Below are 14,233 nucleotides of genomic sequence, written 5' to 3'. Positions count from 1 at the left end.
AGAATAAAAATGCTTTAAATAAATAAAGGAGACAAGCTTGTGGGTCGAAATTCTTGTGGGCTATTTGATAAGCAAACATATTGAGTCCAGTTGTGCATTGTCTGAGAAGAGGGTCAGGCACCCTCCCACTCACCCACCCCTTTTTATCTTCTACCTGGCCCTTCTCCGAAGAGGTGTTGCTCACAACGGCGGGTGCGTCTGTCTTTCCCCACAGATCACTGAAGACTCGGTCATTCTCCATTCCTGCTGGCAATGCCTTTGGCGACTTCCGGTCCACTTCCCGGAAACTGGAGGTGGGGGAAAAACACAACAGCCCATCAATCAGTGGGGATTTGAACAATAGCTAGTCTCTCTCCAGGCAGAGTCATCAAGGGACCACCGAGCTTTGGAGCAGGGAAAGCCAAAAACTGCTGCCATTCATGTTCCCCTTTGGAAGGACTTCATGCGAACTTCCCTGCTTGAGAAGAAATCAATCCAACAGACCTCCCCTTCTGGATCTAATGGCAAGGGAGGGGTCCACAGCTTTTTTGGGTCAGTAGGCACATTTCGAATTTGGAGGGAGTGTTGTGGGTGCTCTCACAGAATGGCTACCATGAGGGGCTTGCCCATTCCCAAAATGGCTTCCATGGTCAGTCAGAAAACACTCATTTTCCCAGAAGGCAAACTGGTGAGATGAAAAGGAATCACAGAATCATAGAATAGTAGGGTTGGAAGGGGCCTACAAGGCCATCGAGTCCAACCTCCTGCTCAGTGCAGGAAGTGCAAGGTAGAGATGGGGGTCTGACCTCTAAAACATAAAACCACTGTTTTGAACTGAAATAAAGATGGCGCTGGAGGGCAGCCTTTTGCTTTGCAGCATGCCAGCCTCCCAGTTTTTTTTTTTTAATAACTTTTAAAATCTTATAAAATAAATTAAAAATCAGCAAAGGCAGGTGGGCGCTTAGAGAGGTGTCCGCAGACACAGTGGTGCCCATAGGCACCACACTGGGGACCCCAGAATGACAGCCACACTAATCTTCACCCAGCTTTGCATATGCATTCCAAGTTTGTATGTGCACAGAACCACCCTGGCAAACACAGCATGCATCCTTTCCCATATGTTCCATGGAGGCACCGGGTCTGTGAGAACCTTCACAGAAGGGAGATATCTGTGCAGGTCTATTCCTTTGCTAGCCCCAGTACTCTGTCCTTCTCAGACCCAGATGCATCCATTCATAGGGTCATAGGAAGCTGCCTTATACTGAGTCAGACCCTGGGTCCATCTAGCTCAGAATTGTTGGCACTGACTGGCAGCAGCTCTCCAGGGTTTCAGGCAGGAGTCTCGTCCAGCCCTACCTTGAAGTGGTGGGGATCGAACCTGAGACCATCTGCATGCAAAGCAGGTGCTCTACCACTGAGTTTTGGCCCCACCTATGAAACTGCAGGCAAGATACACAGTGCAGTGGAATGCTGGCCAAAGGTATCTCTCTCCCCCTCCGCAAGCTCCTTCCAAGTTCCTTTCTTCCCAGTCAAGACTGGGCAGATCTGCTCTGGATGCATGATCAAAACTAACCTGGTTTTGATGTGCGGAACTTCAAGATGGAGCAGGTGTGCTGCAGAGGTCTTAGTTTGCTGGGAACATCTAGCCAACCTTTGGTACACCCAATTTCCCTCAGGAGTCCAAAGCTTTTTAAAAACAGGAGTTCACTTTGGGGCAGAAGTGGGATGGGGTGGGGTGAGGAACCCGGGAGGGGACTCTGGCTAAGGGCAAGCAATGGTCATGAATCACCATGTGCAAGCAGGAGTAGAAACAATGGGACTTTCATAACACTAACATAAATCCTAAAAATACCAGGAAATGAAAAGCTTTGAAATAATAATTATTTGGGGATGGGGTGGAGCTGCAAATTCATGAGCTCTCTATCCCTAGAGCAGGAGAATCGAATGCCAGATAGAGTGGCTGTGGAGAGTCCTGTCTTTCGGCAGCCCGCAAAGTCAACAAATATTATTTGCTTTCCTGGGTAGTAAAGAAAGATGTCTTTGTCAATTTCAGTTTCTCATTTTTCCACCCTTCATTTTGTTTCATCTCGTTTCTGCATCAGCTTGTCATTTATTTATTTTTGAAGTCAGCATGAAAATGTGCTTTCGTACATTATTTTCCCTGGTATGTGTTATTCTTTAAGTTACGTTAACTAATATGCATGGTTTTTGTGCTCACTTTCCCCAAACACATGCAGTTTTGTGTGCAATTTCTGATTGGAGAACTGCACATGTAAAGTGTGAATATTGAAGTAAAACACCTAGCACACGCTCAAAAGACTCAATAACAAAACATGAATTTATTTATTTATTTAAAACATTTATATCCTGCCCCATATCATTAGGATCTCATTAGGATATATCATTATATGGCCCCGATAGACACCACTTGCAAATTAATAACTTATCGTACGGGAAACACAAATTATACTTTGCTTTTACACACACACACACACCATCAGCAGAGGCCCGCCTCCAAGGGCAGTTAGGCTGATGAGTACAAGGGAGAGGGCCTTTTCAGTGGTGGTCCCACACCTCTGGAATCAGTTCCACAAGCGGTTCAGCAGGCCCCTTCGTTGCAGGTCTTCAGGAAGTCTCTGAAGACTCACTTGTTTTCGCTGCCTTTTCCATACCCTGTGGGCTTCAGCTTTTCTTGGTGTTATCTGATTTCACAATATTTTTATTGTTCTTTTATGTATTGCTTGTCTTTTACATTTTGGATAATTGTGTACTGTGTTTATCTTGTACACCAGTCTGACAGGAGCCGACCCTTAAAATCATCTCAGACTTTAAAATATTATATGCCTAATACCTAAGATAAACTAACAACCCATTTCAGCCCTAGTGTGTTCACATTATTGGAAAATCATTCTGAAAGGAGAAACCAGGGAAGAATTTAATATATTCTCAGACCCAGCTGCTGCTGCCAGGTAAACCTGTGGCTGACTGGGGGGCACTGACACATGGGAGGGAGGGCAGCGGGGAGCATCTTGCCAGCCCCCTCCTTATTCCCCCGGAAGCTGCATAGCTCTACAGAAAGATGAAGTGGTTTAAAGTGGAAGACTGGCTAGTGGGACTGGGTGCTTAATCCTCATTGGCTTACTTCTGGGGATAACAGAGTTGGAAGAGGGAGGTCATAACAAACCAGCAAATGTGGGAAAGGTTCAGCCTCCTCCCTCTCCTCTGCCACTCCTTCGCTTTAAATCACCCCTAATCTGCTTTATAGCTGTGTGTGGCATGGTCCACGTCTGAAGTCACAGGTGGTCTGGCCAGTGGTGCAGTTAGGCCTGGATCTTGGTACTGAGGCCCCGGGTGTCAGAACCTGACTTCCTGATACTGAAGCTCAAGTTTCCATAAAACTTTCCTTGCCATAACTCCAGTAACTGGCTTTTGGCCTTTACAGTCCCAGTCACCATCAGCAGAGAACAGATTACAATGTAGTTCATTTACCAGGACCAGTTTCAGGATTTCCCAACAAAAGACCCAAACAGACTTGGGTCCAGCATGCAGAAAAAGCCCAAAGGAGTTTATAGTTCCATCAAAGGAACAAAACAAGGAAGCTTTCCAGATTGGGAAGACGTTATTTCCAGCTAACTCTACCATCTGTTGCTCTAGTTTAAAAACAGGGGAGGGGTCACTAAAGATCACTATCGGACATTCGATCCTGGCAGGGAAACCTCGCTCGCAACTCACTGGACACCTCTGTTCCACCCATTTTAGCTGATGGTGCATTTTTGGATACATTCCAGCAGAGTCCTCCCTCTGCTGCCCTGTTCCCATGGAAGATGTCCCTGGTGGAAAAGCATGGGCCTCCGTCAAGGTCAGTTCTCCCAGCCATGGAAGACAGGCTGCATCAACATCCTGAGTCTAACCTTCTCCCGGCTCATAACCAGGTGGGAGGGTTGGTAGAACTGAATTCTCAGGCGTCTGGTCTCCCATGGCTGGGCCTCACTCCACAGTTTCTCTTTCTGACTCCGAATCAGTGTCACAGGGTATAGCTCCCCCCCCCCCCGACTGGGACAAAGTTGACATAGGACCCCACAGCCCTGCCCCCTCCCCCAAATGACCACCCAGAGAGCAGCAACTGATGGGGCAGTAGCAAACAGGTCAGCACCTAGGCTGGCAAACTCCATATTATTCTTGTAGGCATCACAGCGGCTATGATTTGACTGAGTTTAAAAAGTGAAACTGCATGTGCTCAGAGCATTTCTTTTATCAGGGTCAGCAAAGAATTTGGTTTTTTTTATTATTTATTTGATTTTTATTACAATGTTTATGTACCACTCCATATCAAAAGATTTCGGAGCAGTGGACTGCAAAGATAAAATAATGAAACACCATGTTAAAACAATTCAAACATTTTAAAAGGAAGAAATTCTGCTAAGATCGAATTTAATAAACTGCAGCTGCTCACTCAGAGAAGGCTTCCTGAAATAAAAAAAAATGTCTTCAGGATGCGCAGAAAGCAACACAACATTGGTCCCTGCCTGACCTCTGAAGGCAGGGAGTTCCACAGGAAGGGGGCCACCACGCTGGAGGCTCTTTTCCTGGTGGACTCCAGCCAGGCCATGGGTCCATGTGGAACCATCAGGAACATGTTCTAATGTATGTAGGGATGTATGAGAAATTTGTTTCAATTTATTATTGATCAGGATTTATCCAGTTTACACCTTCCAGACTGAACAGAGGCTCAGACTCGACTCTGTGGTCAAAGTCCATACATTTCCAAGCTTGCAATGTGATTTGTGGACCCCAAAGCTGCATCTGACAGGATGCATACATTTGAAAAAGATGTGCATGTAAAAATCCATATTTTTGAAAAATGTGGGCAACTGTGCTTTGATCAATGGGAGAAGAATGCAGTATGACTTAGCCCAACATAAACAAGAAAGAAAAATCTTTGAAAGCAGCCACTCAGTGGTCTACCCATAGTTCAGGTTTTGCTCACGAGTGGTGAACATAGATCGCAGGAAGTTGTCATCCATGTTAAACAGGAAATGTAGGGAAGCTGATGAAAGTAGGCACCTTCAAAATGGAGGTGTCCTTCCCCCACTTTTTGTCATTCTCCCCATGGTTCATTGCTTCTCCCAGCATTAAAACGAACTTCTCCTAAAAGAATTTACTCCTGTTCCTTTACATGTCAAATGACTTTCAGAGCAGGGGGTTGTTGCTATTTCATTATATCAATATATTAAACAAACAAACAAACCAAAAACTGTACATACAAGCACTCACCAACAGCAGCGTTGGCACAATGGCCTGTATTTCAATCAGGTTTTTCATTGTCTATTTTTAAAACTAAGTATGCTATTGGTCTGAACAACTCTTTTGACTGCACAAAGATTTCTCACGGCCAAGCTGTTGCACTTTTGTATAAAAGCCACCTAAAAAAAAAGAAGGTGTATTGATCTGGATTTTAATCCAAAACGGCCAAGAGACTGAAAGTCGCTACTTGAAATATCACCTCTGCAATACCACTCTCTCTGTCACAGCTAGGGATGTACAGAGTTTGTAAAATCTGTTCCAACTGCATTTTGTGGATTGTCAGGTGTCTTTCGTTCCGTCATCCACTCATTGGAGGAAATGGATTTGGGGTGGGGGGATTTTTCCCCGCACAAAATGGAAAAATGTGCAATCTCCCCAAATGTTCATTTTCATGCTTTACCTATGGGGGAAATGCGCATTTAAGGCCAGCAGTTTTTTTTACTTTATGTATTTTTCTTTGACTAAATTTGCATAAAATTCCAGGAAGTAAAAAGCCAGGTTGGAAGTCCACGGAATCTGTGCAACTCAGGAAGAGCCAGTCGACTGCATGAGCCACACACACACACATCATCGAGCAAAGGGCTGGATGCGCCCGATCTCGTCTGATCTCGGAAGCTAAGCAGGGTCAGCCCTGGTTAGTACTTGGATGGGAGACCGCCTGGGAATCAGGCTTCCTTCACTGAGCAGGGTGTTGGACTCGATGGTCCTGTCGGCCCCTTCCCACCCTATGTTTCTGTGATTCTATGATTACAGTAAGGGTGGCTCAGAGTGACACTGCCCAAGGCAAGCAAGGGAGTCTTAACTCAGCGATCTAGTGCTGATCGAGTGGCGGCCGGAGTGGCCACTTACACATCGCCATAAAAAGAGGAGATGCATCCCGAAAAAAAGAGGGCAAAAGAAGACACAGATTTGCATGACGTTTGCAGATGCTGCTTTATATGTTGTTGTTGTTGTTCAGTCGTGTCCGACTCTTTGTGACCCCATGGACCATAGCACGCCAGGCCTTCCTGTCCTGCACTCTCTCCCGGAGCATGCTCAAGTTCATATTCATTGCATCCGTGATGCTATCTAGCCATCTCATCCTCTGCCGTCCCCTTCTCCTTTTGCCTTCAGTCTTTCCCAGCATCAGGGTCTTTTCCAGGGAGTTTTCTCTTCGCATTAGGTGGCCAACATATTTGAGCTTCAGCTTCAGTATCTGTCCTTCCAAAGAGCACTCAGGGTTGATTTCCTTTAGGATGGACTGATTGGACCTCCTTGCAGTCCAGGGGACTTGTAAGAGTCTTCTCCAGCACCACAGTTCGAAAGCATCAGTTCTTCGGCGCTCAGCCTTCCTTATAGTCCAGCTCTCACAGCCATACATTACTACTGGGAAAACCATAGCTTTGATTAGACGGACCTTTGTCGGCAAGGTGATGTCTCTGCTTCTGACTATGCTGTATATGTATAGATGTATACATATGTATAGATACGCATTTAAAAATAATCACCATCGTTTAAACAGAAATACATCTCACCAGTGTGGGGAAGCTGTGACCAGGGGACCCACGCGCCTGGCTGTTCAGTCTGCTCTTGAGGGGCTGTTAACTGTGAATGGGCAACTTTAAGGCCCCTGCCTGCTCTTCTTTCAAATGGTTCTGTATCTTTAAACCAGACTTGGACTGGACAGTCTATCAAACAGAGAACTGCTCACCAGTAGCTCTTCAAATAGAAGACTGTTAAGTAGCGAAACTGGCCACCTTACTGGCAGCAGCTTTTCAGGCTCAGACTGGACCCTTTCCTAACCCTACCTGGAAATGTCACGGATTGAAACCAGGATGTTCTGCATGAAAAGCACGTGCTCTATGCCACCTATGCTCTCTCCTCTAAACTCTTTGTAAATGACAGCGAGCGATATCTACGCTCACGTAAACAAACATATGCAGGAACATGAAGGGTTTTAAAGCCACATCAAGCTCACAGCTCAGGGGGAGGCTCAGCCATAAACTGATCTCCCCTTTCCAGTGAGCCTGCCTAGAAAACAGCTGAGAGCACAACACTCGCCATGCTTTGTGCGGAAAAGGTACCAGCAAAGAGCCATTGTTTGAACTGATGCGTAGGAGTTGCAGCGATTCTTGTACAATGCAAGCCAGCAGAAGTCCCTTCCTTTTGCACTATTTGGCTCAGCCACAAAACATGCATTCACAATGCCCCTTGGCAGGGCCGGCTCGAGGCTGTGGGGCCCCATGGGAAAGTTCCCCTTAGCAGGCCTCCCTTCCAGGTTAGGTTCTCTTCCTCCTCACTGTTGTCATCACCAGCGGCGTAGTGGTCAGTTTAGAAGTGCAGCTGCTCATGCTGACAGCCCCTGCAGCCACACCCTCAAGGAAGAGTCCATAAATCCAGGCGGATGTGTTGATCCACATCAACAAACCAGTTCTAGCAGTTTTCCTCTGCACCAGGAGCAGGTCTTTTATCAAGCTAATGGCTCATAACTAGGGATGTCTGGATTCTGTGAAATCTGTCCCATGTGTGTTTTGTGGTCCGTGCGGTGTCATTCATTCTGGCGTCCGTTCACAGATGGATTTGAATTGGGGGGGGGGTGTTATGTGGAAAAATATGCAAATAATTCCTTAATTTACGTAATTTACATTACGTACTTAACATTACGTACTTAAGGGACCATGGTGGCTTGGTGGTTAAGACGCTGAACTGCAGACCGGAAGGTCGGCAGGACAGCAGTTCGAGACCCGAGTGCCGCGTGACGGAGTGAGCTCCCGTCCTCAGTCCCAGCTCCTGCCAACCTAGCAGTTCGAAAGCAAGAAATTGCAAGGAGATAAATAGGTACCGCCTCGGCGGGAAAGGTAACAGCGTTCCGTGCACCTCGGTGTTCAGTCATGCCGGCCACATGACCACGGAAGCGTCTTCGGACAGCGATGGCTCTTTGGCTTAGAAACGGGGATGAGCACCGCACCCTAGAGTCGGACACGACTGGTTGGGGACACCTTTACCTTTCACCTTTTACTTAACATTTAGCGTATTGCAACAATTCACGTAATTTACATTAGTACTTAACATTTAGCGTATTGTCCCCCATTCCATCCAACTTTTCCCTGCATATATTTTCCAGTCTCAGCAGAAACTTGCATATTTTCATATAAATAAATTTGCGTAAATTTCAGGAAAGTTAAAAAAAAAAAAAAGATCCAAAAGTCCATGGACCAATCTGCAGAGGATTCCATAGGTTGGATTCTTAAAAACCTGAACTCATTTTAGTCCATCTCCAATTTCTCCAGCATCCCTACTCCTAACTGCCCATTCAAGACCAAGAGACACACCAAAAATACTTTGCCTGGCAACAGGGATCAATGCACTGCTTCTGGGGAAATTAATTGCCCCCCTCCGCCCCTCCAGTTACTATGAGGATTGCAGCTAAGCTCACAGGGGACAGGCAATTCTGATGGGGGTGGCTGATGATGCTGGTGTCTCTGCGAACCAAAAATTTCCAGAGCTGCATCCCTACAAGCTTTGGTTTTACTATGCCACTGGTTGCTGCTGCCCATTCACTTGTCTTCTCTGTCTCAGCCCAATACCCACAACCATCCAGAGGGAGATTGCAAGGTACATGCTCTGTCTTGTCGCCGCCACTATGGTCAGAGAGTGCAGGTAATCGGGCGGTGACAACAAGGAGGAAGGGTGGGTTAGCAGCAGGCCCCCCTACCCTCTGCTGGAGGTGAGCCTCAGCAAATGTCCAGCAAGGGCAACCCTTTACTCCATCTCTGGCTCTTAAAGCCAGAGTAGATGATACGTGAGAGACATGGGAACTGCGTACCAATAGCTCAAACAGACAGAGACATATGCACAGAAAACCAGCCATGAGAAGCTTCCAGTTTTAGTGGAGAAACAGCGAGGGGCTGCATAACCCTTTTCCCTTCAATCGTATGTATGCTCAAAGTCACCCTCCCTCAAATTGCTTTTCTCTTCAGCTACCTTTTCTCTTCAGCTACCAGTGCATTTCTTCTTTGATTGGGTGGGCGGAGAAGAGATTTTGAGCAGAACAATGGTGGGGTGGGAAGGGTTAAGCAGCCCTTCCCTGCCCACTCCTCTGCCCCTGTTCACAGCTTCCACTGCTGCTTTTCACTTAAAACACATGCACTCACACACATACGGAAGTCAAACACACACATCACACATGTATCATCTAGCTCAGGGGTGGGCAGAAAGCAGATCGCCAGATGTTTTGGACTTCAACTCCCAGAAGCCCCTACCAGCACAGCCAATGTTCAGGAATGCTGGGAGTTGAAGTTCAAAATATCCAGTGATAGACTTTCTGCTCACCCTTGATCAAGCTTACACAGTAGTGCAGTTCGGTGATTTTGGACTCTGTACTTAATGGTCTTACAAGCCACACACACCCTCTTTAGATGGTAATGTACATAGTTTCACTGACTTTAAAATGTCATAAACCAGCCCTGCTGCATTTTATTTTATTTTATATTTTATTATTACATGTATATCCCACCTTTCTTCCATCGTGGAACTCAAGGTGGCTACATGTGGTTCCCAGGTGGCTACATGTGGTTCCCTCCAAGCACTGACCAGACCCAAACCTGCTTAGTTTCAGCAAGGTGGCTGTTTCAAGTGCCTTCAGACTATTCCCTGGGACCCTTCTGCTCATTCTGCTGAGTAGAGCCCTGGACGTCGGCCCCAAAGTCCTTCCAAGATGGCACCACTGCCCTTATGTTGGCATTCGACCAATCTGTCATCAGACATTCAGCCGTCTCTTCCAGTGGAGGCTGGGGGCAATGATCTGCTTTGGGTTTCAGTCAGACCTCTGAAGGAGCTATCCAAGGTGCTGAGCCTATACTGGGCTCTGACTGGTTCTGACTGAGGATTCACCACCCCTTGACATTGGAGCCACCAGCCTCCACTGGTCTCTTCCCCACCTCCCCACTTGCTTGCTGCATCTGAAATATTTGAGTTGGAACAGAGCTTGGGGGCAAGTGCCCCAGGTGAGATCTCTTTACAGGCCATTAATGAATCTCCGTTTCAGGCACTCAGTTCCCTTTCAACAGTAGGCCTTGTAAAGGTAGGAGCAGTTTGTGTTCCCTCGAAAAGTCCTGTGAGGACAAGTACATTCCAGACGTACTGAATGAGAAAAGAAGCTGATGTAATCTGAAGGCTCGGGGAAAATATGATTACTAGCTCTGTTTGCAAGGTCTTAATGAAGAAATGCCACAAAAGCATGAAAAGGGGATCTGGGGTCTTAAGAGGAGGCACCTGGCACAGGCCCCAGGGGATCAAAGCAAAGGAAGCACAACACCCCCTCCCCCTGCACAGCCTATAGTCAATCAACCCAAGTTTGAAACGTACCAAGGAGAAAGGACAAACGCTTCCTACGCAAGAACACGAGACCATCACGTGGAAAGATAAGGAGCTGGTGTAGCTGGCAGGAGGCAAGCTACTTTTCAGGGAAACCCAAACGCTTTTCCATTTATCAACAAACCAACCAACAAGGATGTACTCGACAGTGCATTATTCAGATTTAGCTTTTTGAAAGAAAGAAAGAAAGAAAGAAAGAAAGAAAGAAAAAAAGAAAGAAAGATTTCGAGATAATGACAACATTTAATGGGCATTCAAGAGCTCAGGATGTTCCTCAACTCATTTCATAAAGTTCTAGGTAGGTCTCTCACCCTCAGTCCCTTCCATGGGTAGTATCCAACTTAAGTTAACCTTTGTAAACTGCCCAGAGAGCTTTAGCTATGAAGCAGTATAGAAATGTAATTAATAGTAATATAATAATAATAATAATGTCCCATTCATTTCAAAGGGTCTACTTTAAGTAGGACTAACATTGGGTACTACTCCATGATTCCTGCTCTGGAGTATTGATTTTTCATACACAGTACTTCCCCTTATACTGGGGGTGGGCAACTTGTAGCCCTCCAGATGTTCTGGCCCACACAACTCCCATTAGCCTTAGACAGCATAGCTGGTGGTGAGGGATTGTGGGAGCTGTAGGCCAAAACACCTGGAAGGCCATAAGTTGTCCACCTCTGACTTAATACCTTATAGCCGTCATCTAATTAAGTAAAGCGTGCTCATATGCTAAATCAGGCAAGGGCAGAAACGAGATAGGGCTCTACTGGTAGATCTTTGGGGGATTTGCAGCAGGTCAGCAAGGATTTCTGCCTCTCAGTTATTTAACAGCAGCAGAACTGCTCCAGCCTGCCCTAAATTATACTGCTGAAATATAAAAAGTTTGGGATAACCAGAAATACAGGAGTGCATAAGAACACAAGAAGAGCAGTGCTGGATCAGACCGAAGGCCTATCTAATCCAGCATTCTATTCACACCCAGTGGCCAACCAGCTGCCCATGGGAAACTCACAAGAGGACATGAGTGCAACAGCACCCTCCCACCCATGTTCCCCAGCAACCAGTGTACACAGGCCTACTGCCTCTGATACTGGAAGCAGCATATAACCATCAGGACTAGTAGCCATTTGTAGCCTTCTCCTCCATAAATTTCTCCAAAGTCCCTTTAAATTCATCCAAGTTGGTGGCCATCACTACTCTAGGTGGCTGGGGCTGATAGGAGTTGTAGCCCCATGCCTTTGGAAGGCACAAGGCCAGGAAAGACTGAGTTACACATTCAGCGCACATCATATTGCTGGTTGTAGCGACTCATGGTGCGTGCGTGCTCATAACCTCCTGCCAACTGAAGCTTCTCCCATAACAGAGAGGACCTGCCCTGTTTGGTGTACTTATCTCATGTTTCCTGGTATTGGTGTTTCTCCATCTTGAGCCTTCCAGATTTTCAATGCTGTTTATTCTTGTGTGTGTGGATGACCCTAAGGGAGTTGGCTTCCACCTCCAGCTGGTGTTGCTTCCTTCCTATACCTCCACCCTACATCCCAGCGAGTGAATCATCACGAACTCTTTGCAGTAACCACCGATGATGCTTGATCTGCCTCAAGTGACTGAGAGCTTGGAGTTGAACAACACATTTGGGGATGGGGTAAGGGGGAAATAACTAAAGAAACAAATAAAGCGGTACAGAGCCCTTGTACCACATCACAATGCAAGTGAATGCTTCTCCGTAACAGTTCCTCCCTGGAAGAAAATTAGCACATCAGGGGGAAAGTTAGATGCCTAAGAGACTTTGGTTAATGCAGGGGAATATTCACAACATGGGAAGCTACTTTTATACTGAGTCAGACCGTCTGGCCATCTAGCTCAGTGTTGTCAACACTGACAGGCAGCGACTCTCCGGGGTTTTCAGATGGGTGACTTTCCAAGCCTGATTTGGAGATGCTGGGGATTGAACCTGGGACCTTCTGAAGACAAAGCAGGGGCTCTACCACTCGGTTACAGGTCTTCCTCCATTCAAACATGCTATCTCCCCTGTGAGGGCTGGTGTTCTAATTTTAAGGCCGAAGCACCCCACAAAAACACAAGATCCCCATTAGGCTTGTAAAGCCAATGTGTCAGGGCACAGTGTGTGTGTGTGTGTGTGTGTGTGTGTGTGTAAGGGGGGGAGGTCTGTGGGGAATCATGGGCAGATGGGATAGCATGCTTAACCCTTGCCCTACCATTTGTCCCCTGCAATTGCCATCCCATCAGTTTCTTCCCCATTTTCCTTCCAGCTAGGTTCTAGGACTGAGAATAGTCCTGATGCAGGAGATGCTTCAGGGGACAAGTTGCAAAGGCACAGTTGTGCACAAGGGAAGAATTCAACACTGCCCTGCTGATTCGCTGATACAAGTGCCCCCCTCCCTCCAGTATTACCATTAACCAAGAAACACATTTTTGCTGACATGTTTGCTGCTCTGCTTGTAAGACAGCTGGACCCAGGACTGGCCAAAATTGGCATTATATGTTGCAACATTCTTGTCCCCGTTACCAATCTGGCTAAGGCATTTTGCACAAGCTGCAGCTTCTGAACTGGTCAAGGCCAGCCTTGTACAAGGCCTGCATGTACACTGCATGTACGCTATGTACACTGCATGTCAAGGCTAGCCCTATGTACACTGCATGTACACTGCATGTACGCTATGTACACTGCATGTCAAGGCCAGCCCTATGGACACTGCATGTACACTGCATGTACGCTATGTACACTGCATGTCAAGGCCAGCCCTATGGACACTGCATGTACACTGCATGTACGCTATGTACACTGCATGTCAAGGCCAGCCCTATGTGCACTGCATCGCAGTAATTTAACTTGGAGATTACCAGAGTATAGGGGACTGAAGCCAGATTATCCCTGTCCAGATAAGGGCATAGCTGGGCCACCAACTGAAGTTGGTAGAAGGCACTCTGTGTCACTGAGGCCACCTGAGCCTCAGGTGACAGAGATGGCTCCAAGAGACCCCCCCCCTGTTACAAACTTGCTCCATCAGGGGGAGCGCAACCCCATCTAGAACAAGTCGAACACCCTCCCTCCAGTCAGAAGAACCACCCATTAACAGCATCTTGGCCTTGTCTGGATTGAGCTTCAGTTTACTAGCCCCCATCCAGTCCATTGTCACAGCCAGGCACTGATGTAGCACATCCGTAGCCTCACCTGATAAAGATGAAAAGGGGAAACAGAGCTGGTGTCATCAGCATACGGAAGGCAACATGCTCCAAAACTTTAGATGGCTCCAGAGCAATATATATTGCACCCCCGCTATTAAAATCCCTCTTCCACCTTCTTATCATATACTGAGTAGCTTAACGATATCACATTAAATAATATACAGTTGAATCATACCTTCTATTTCCGATGTTTCGGCTGTGAGTGCCGATGCACACGTAGCCAAAACAGCGCCACCCACACACCAAAGGCATTAGGTTCAGTAGGCTTGAGGGAACCTCAAAGAAGTACAAAACATCTTTGGTAGTGAGGAACCTGGGTGGGGTGGGGGGGGGGAACCCAAAACAGCCAGTATGAGGACTAAGCATACTCAGTGGCCATGAAATACTGACT

General features: G+C 46.8%; 1 protein-coding gene across 2 annotated transcripts in view; it reads right to left on the bottom strand.

Moving 5' to 3' along the window:
• Positions 1-14,233, bottom strand: part of NOS1 (nitric oxide synthase 1) — a 107,036-nt gene that overhangs the window by 73,898 nt on the left and 18,905 nt on the right. For both annotated transcript variants that reach the window (XM_084820063.1, XM_084820062.1), the window contains exon 2: positions 155-287. In XM_084820063.1, the coding sequence (XP_084676189.1) occupies positions 155-287 (133 nt within the window). The remainder of the gene's footprint in view (positions 1-154; positions 288-14,233) is intronic.

This window comes from Heloderma suspectum, chromosome 13, assembly GCF_057233095.1.
Source record: "Heloderma suspectum isolate Gila_16-S chromosome 13, 16-S_ref, whole genome shotgun sequence".
Classification (NCBI taxonomy): Eukaryota; Metazoa; Chordata; class Lepidosauria; order Squamata; family Helodermatidae; genus Heloderma; species Heloderma suspectum.
Note: the sequence above shows the minus strand (reverse complement) of the source record. Positions and strands in the feature narration are given on the sequence as shown.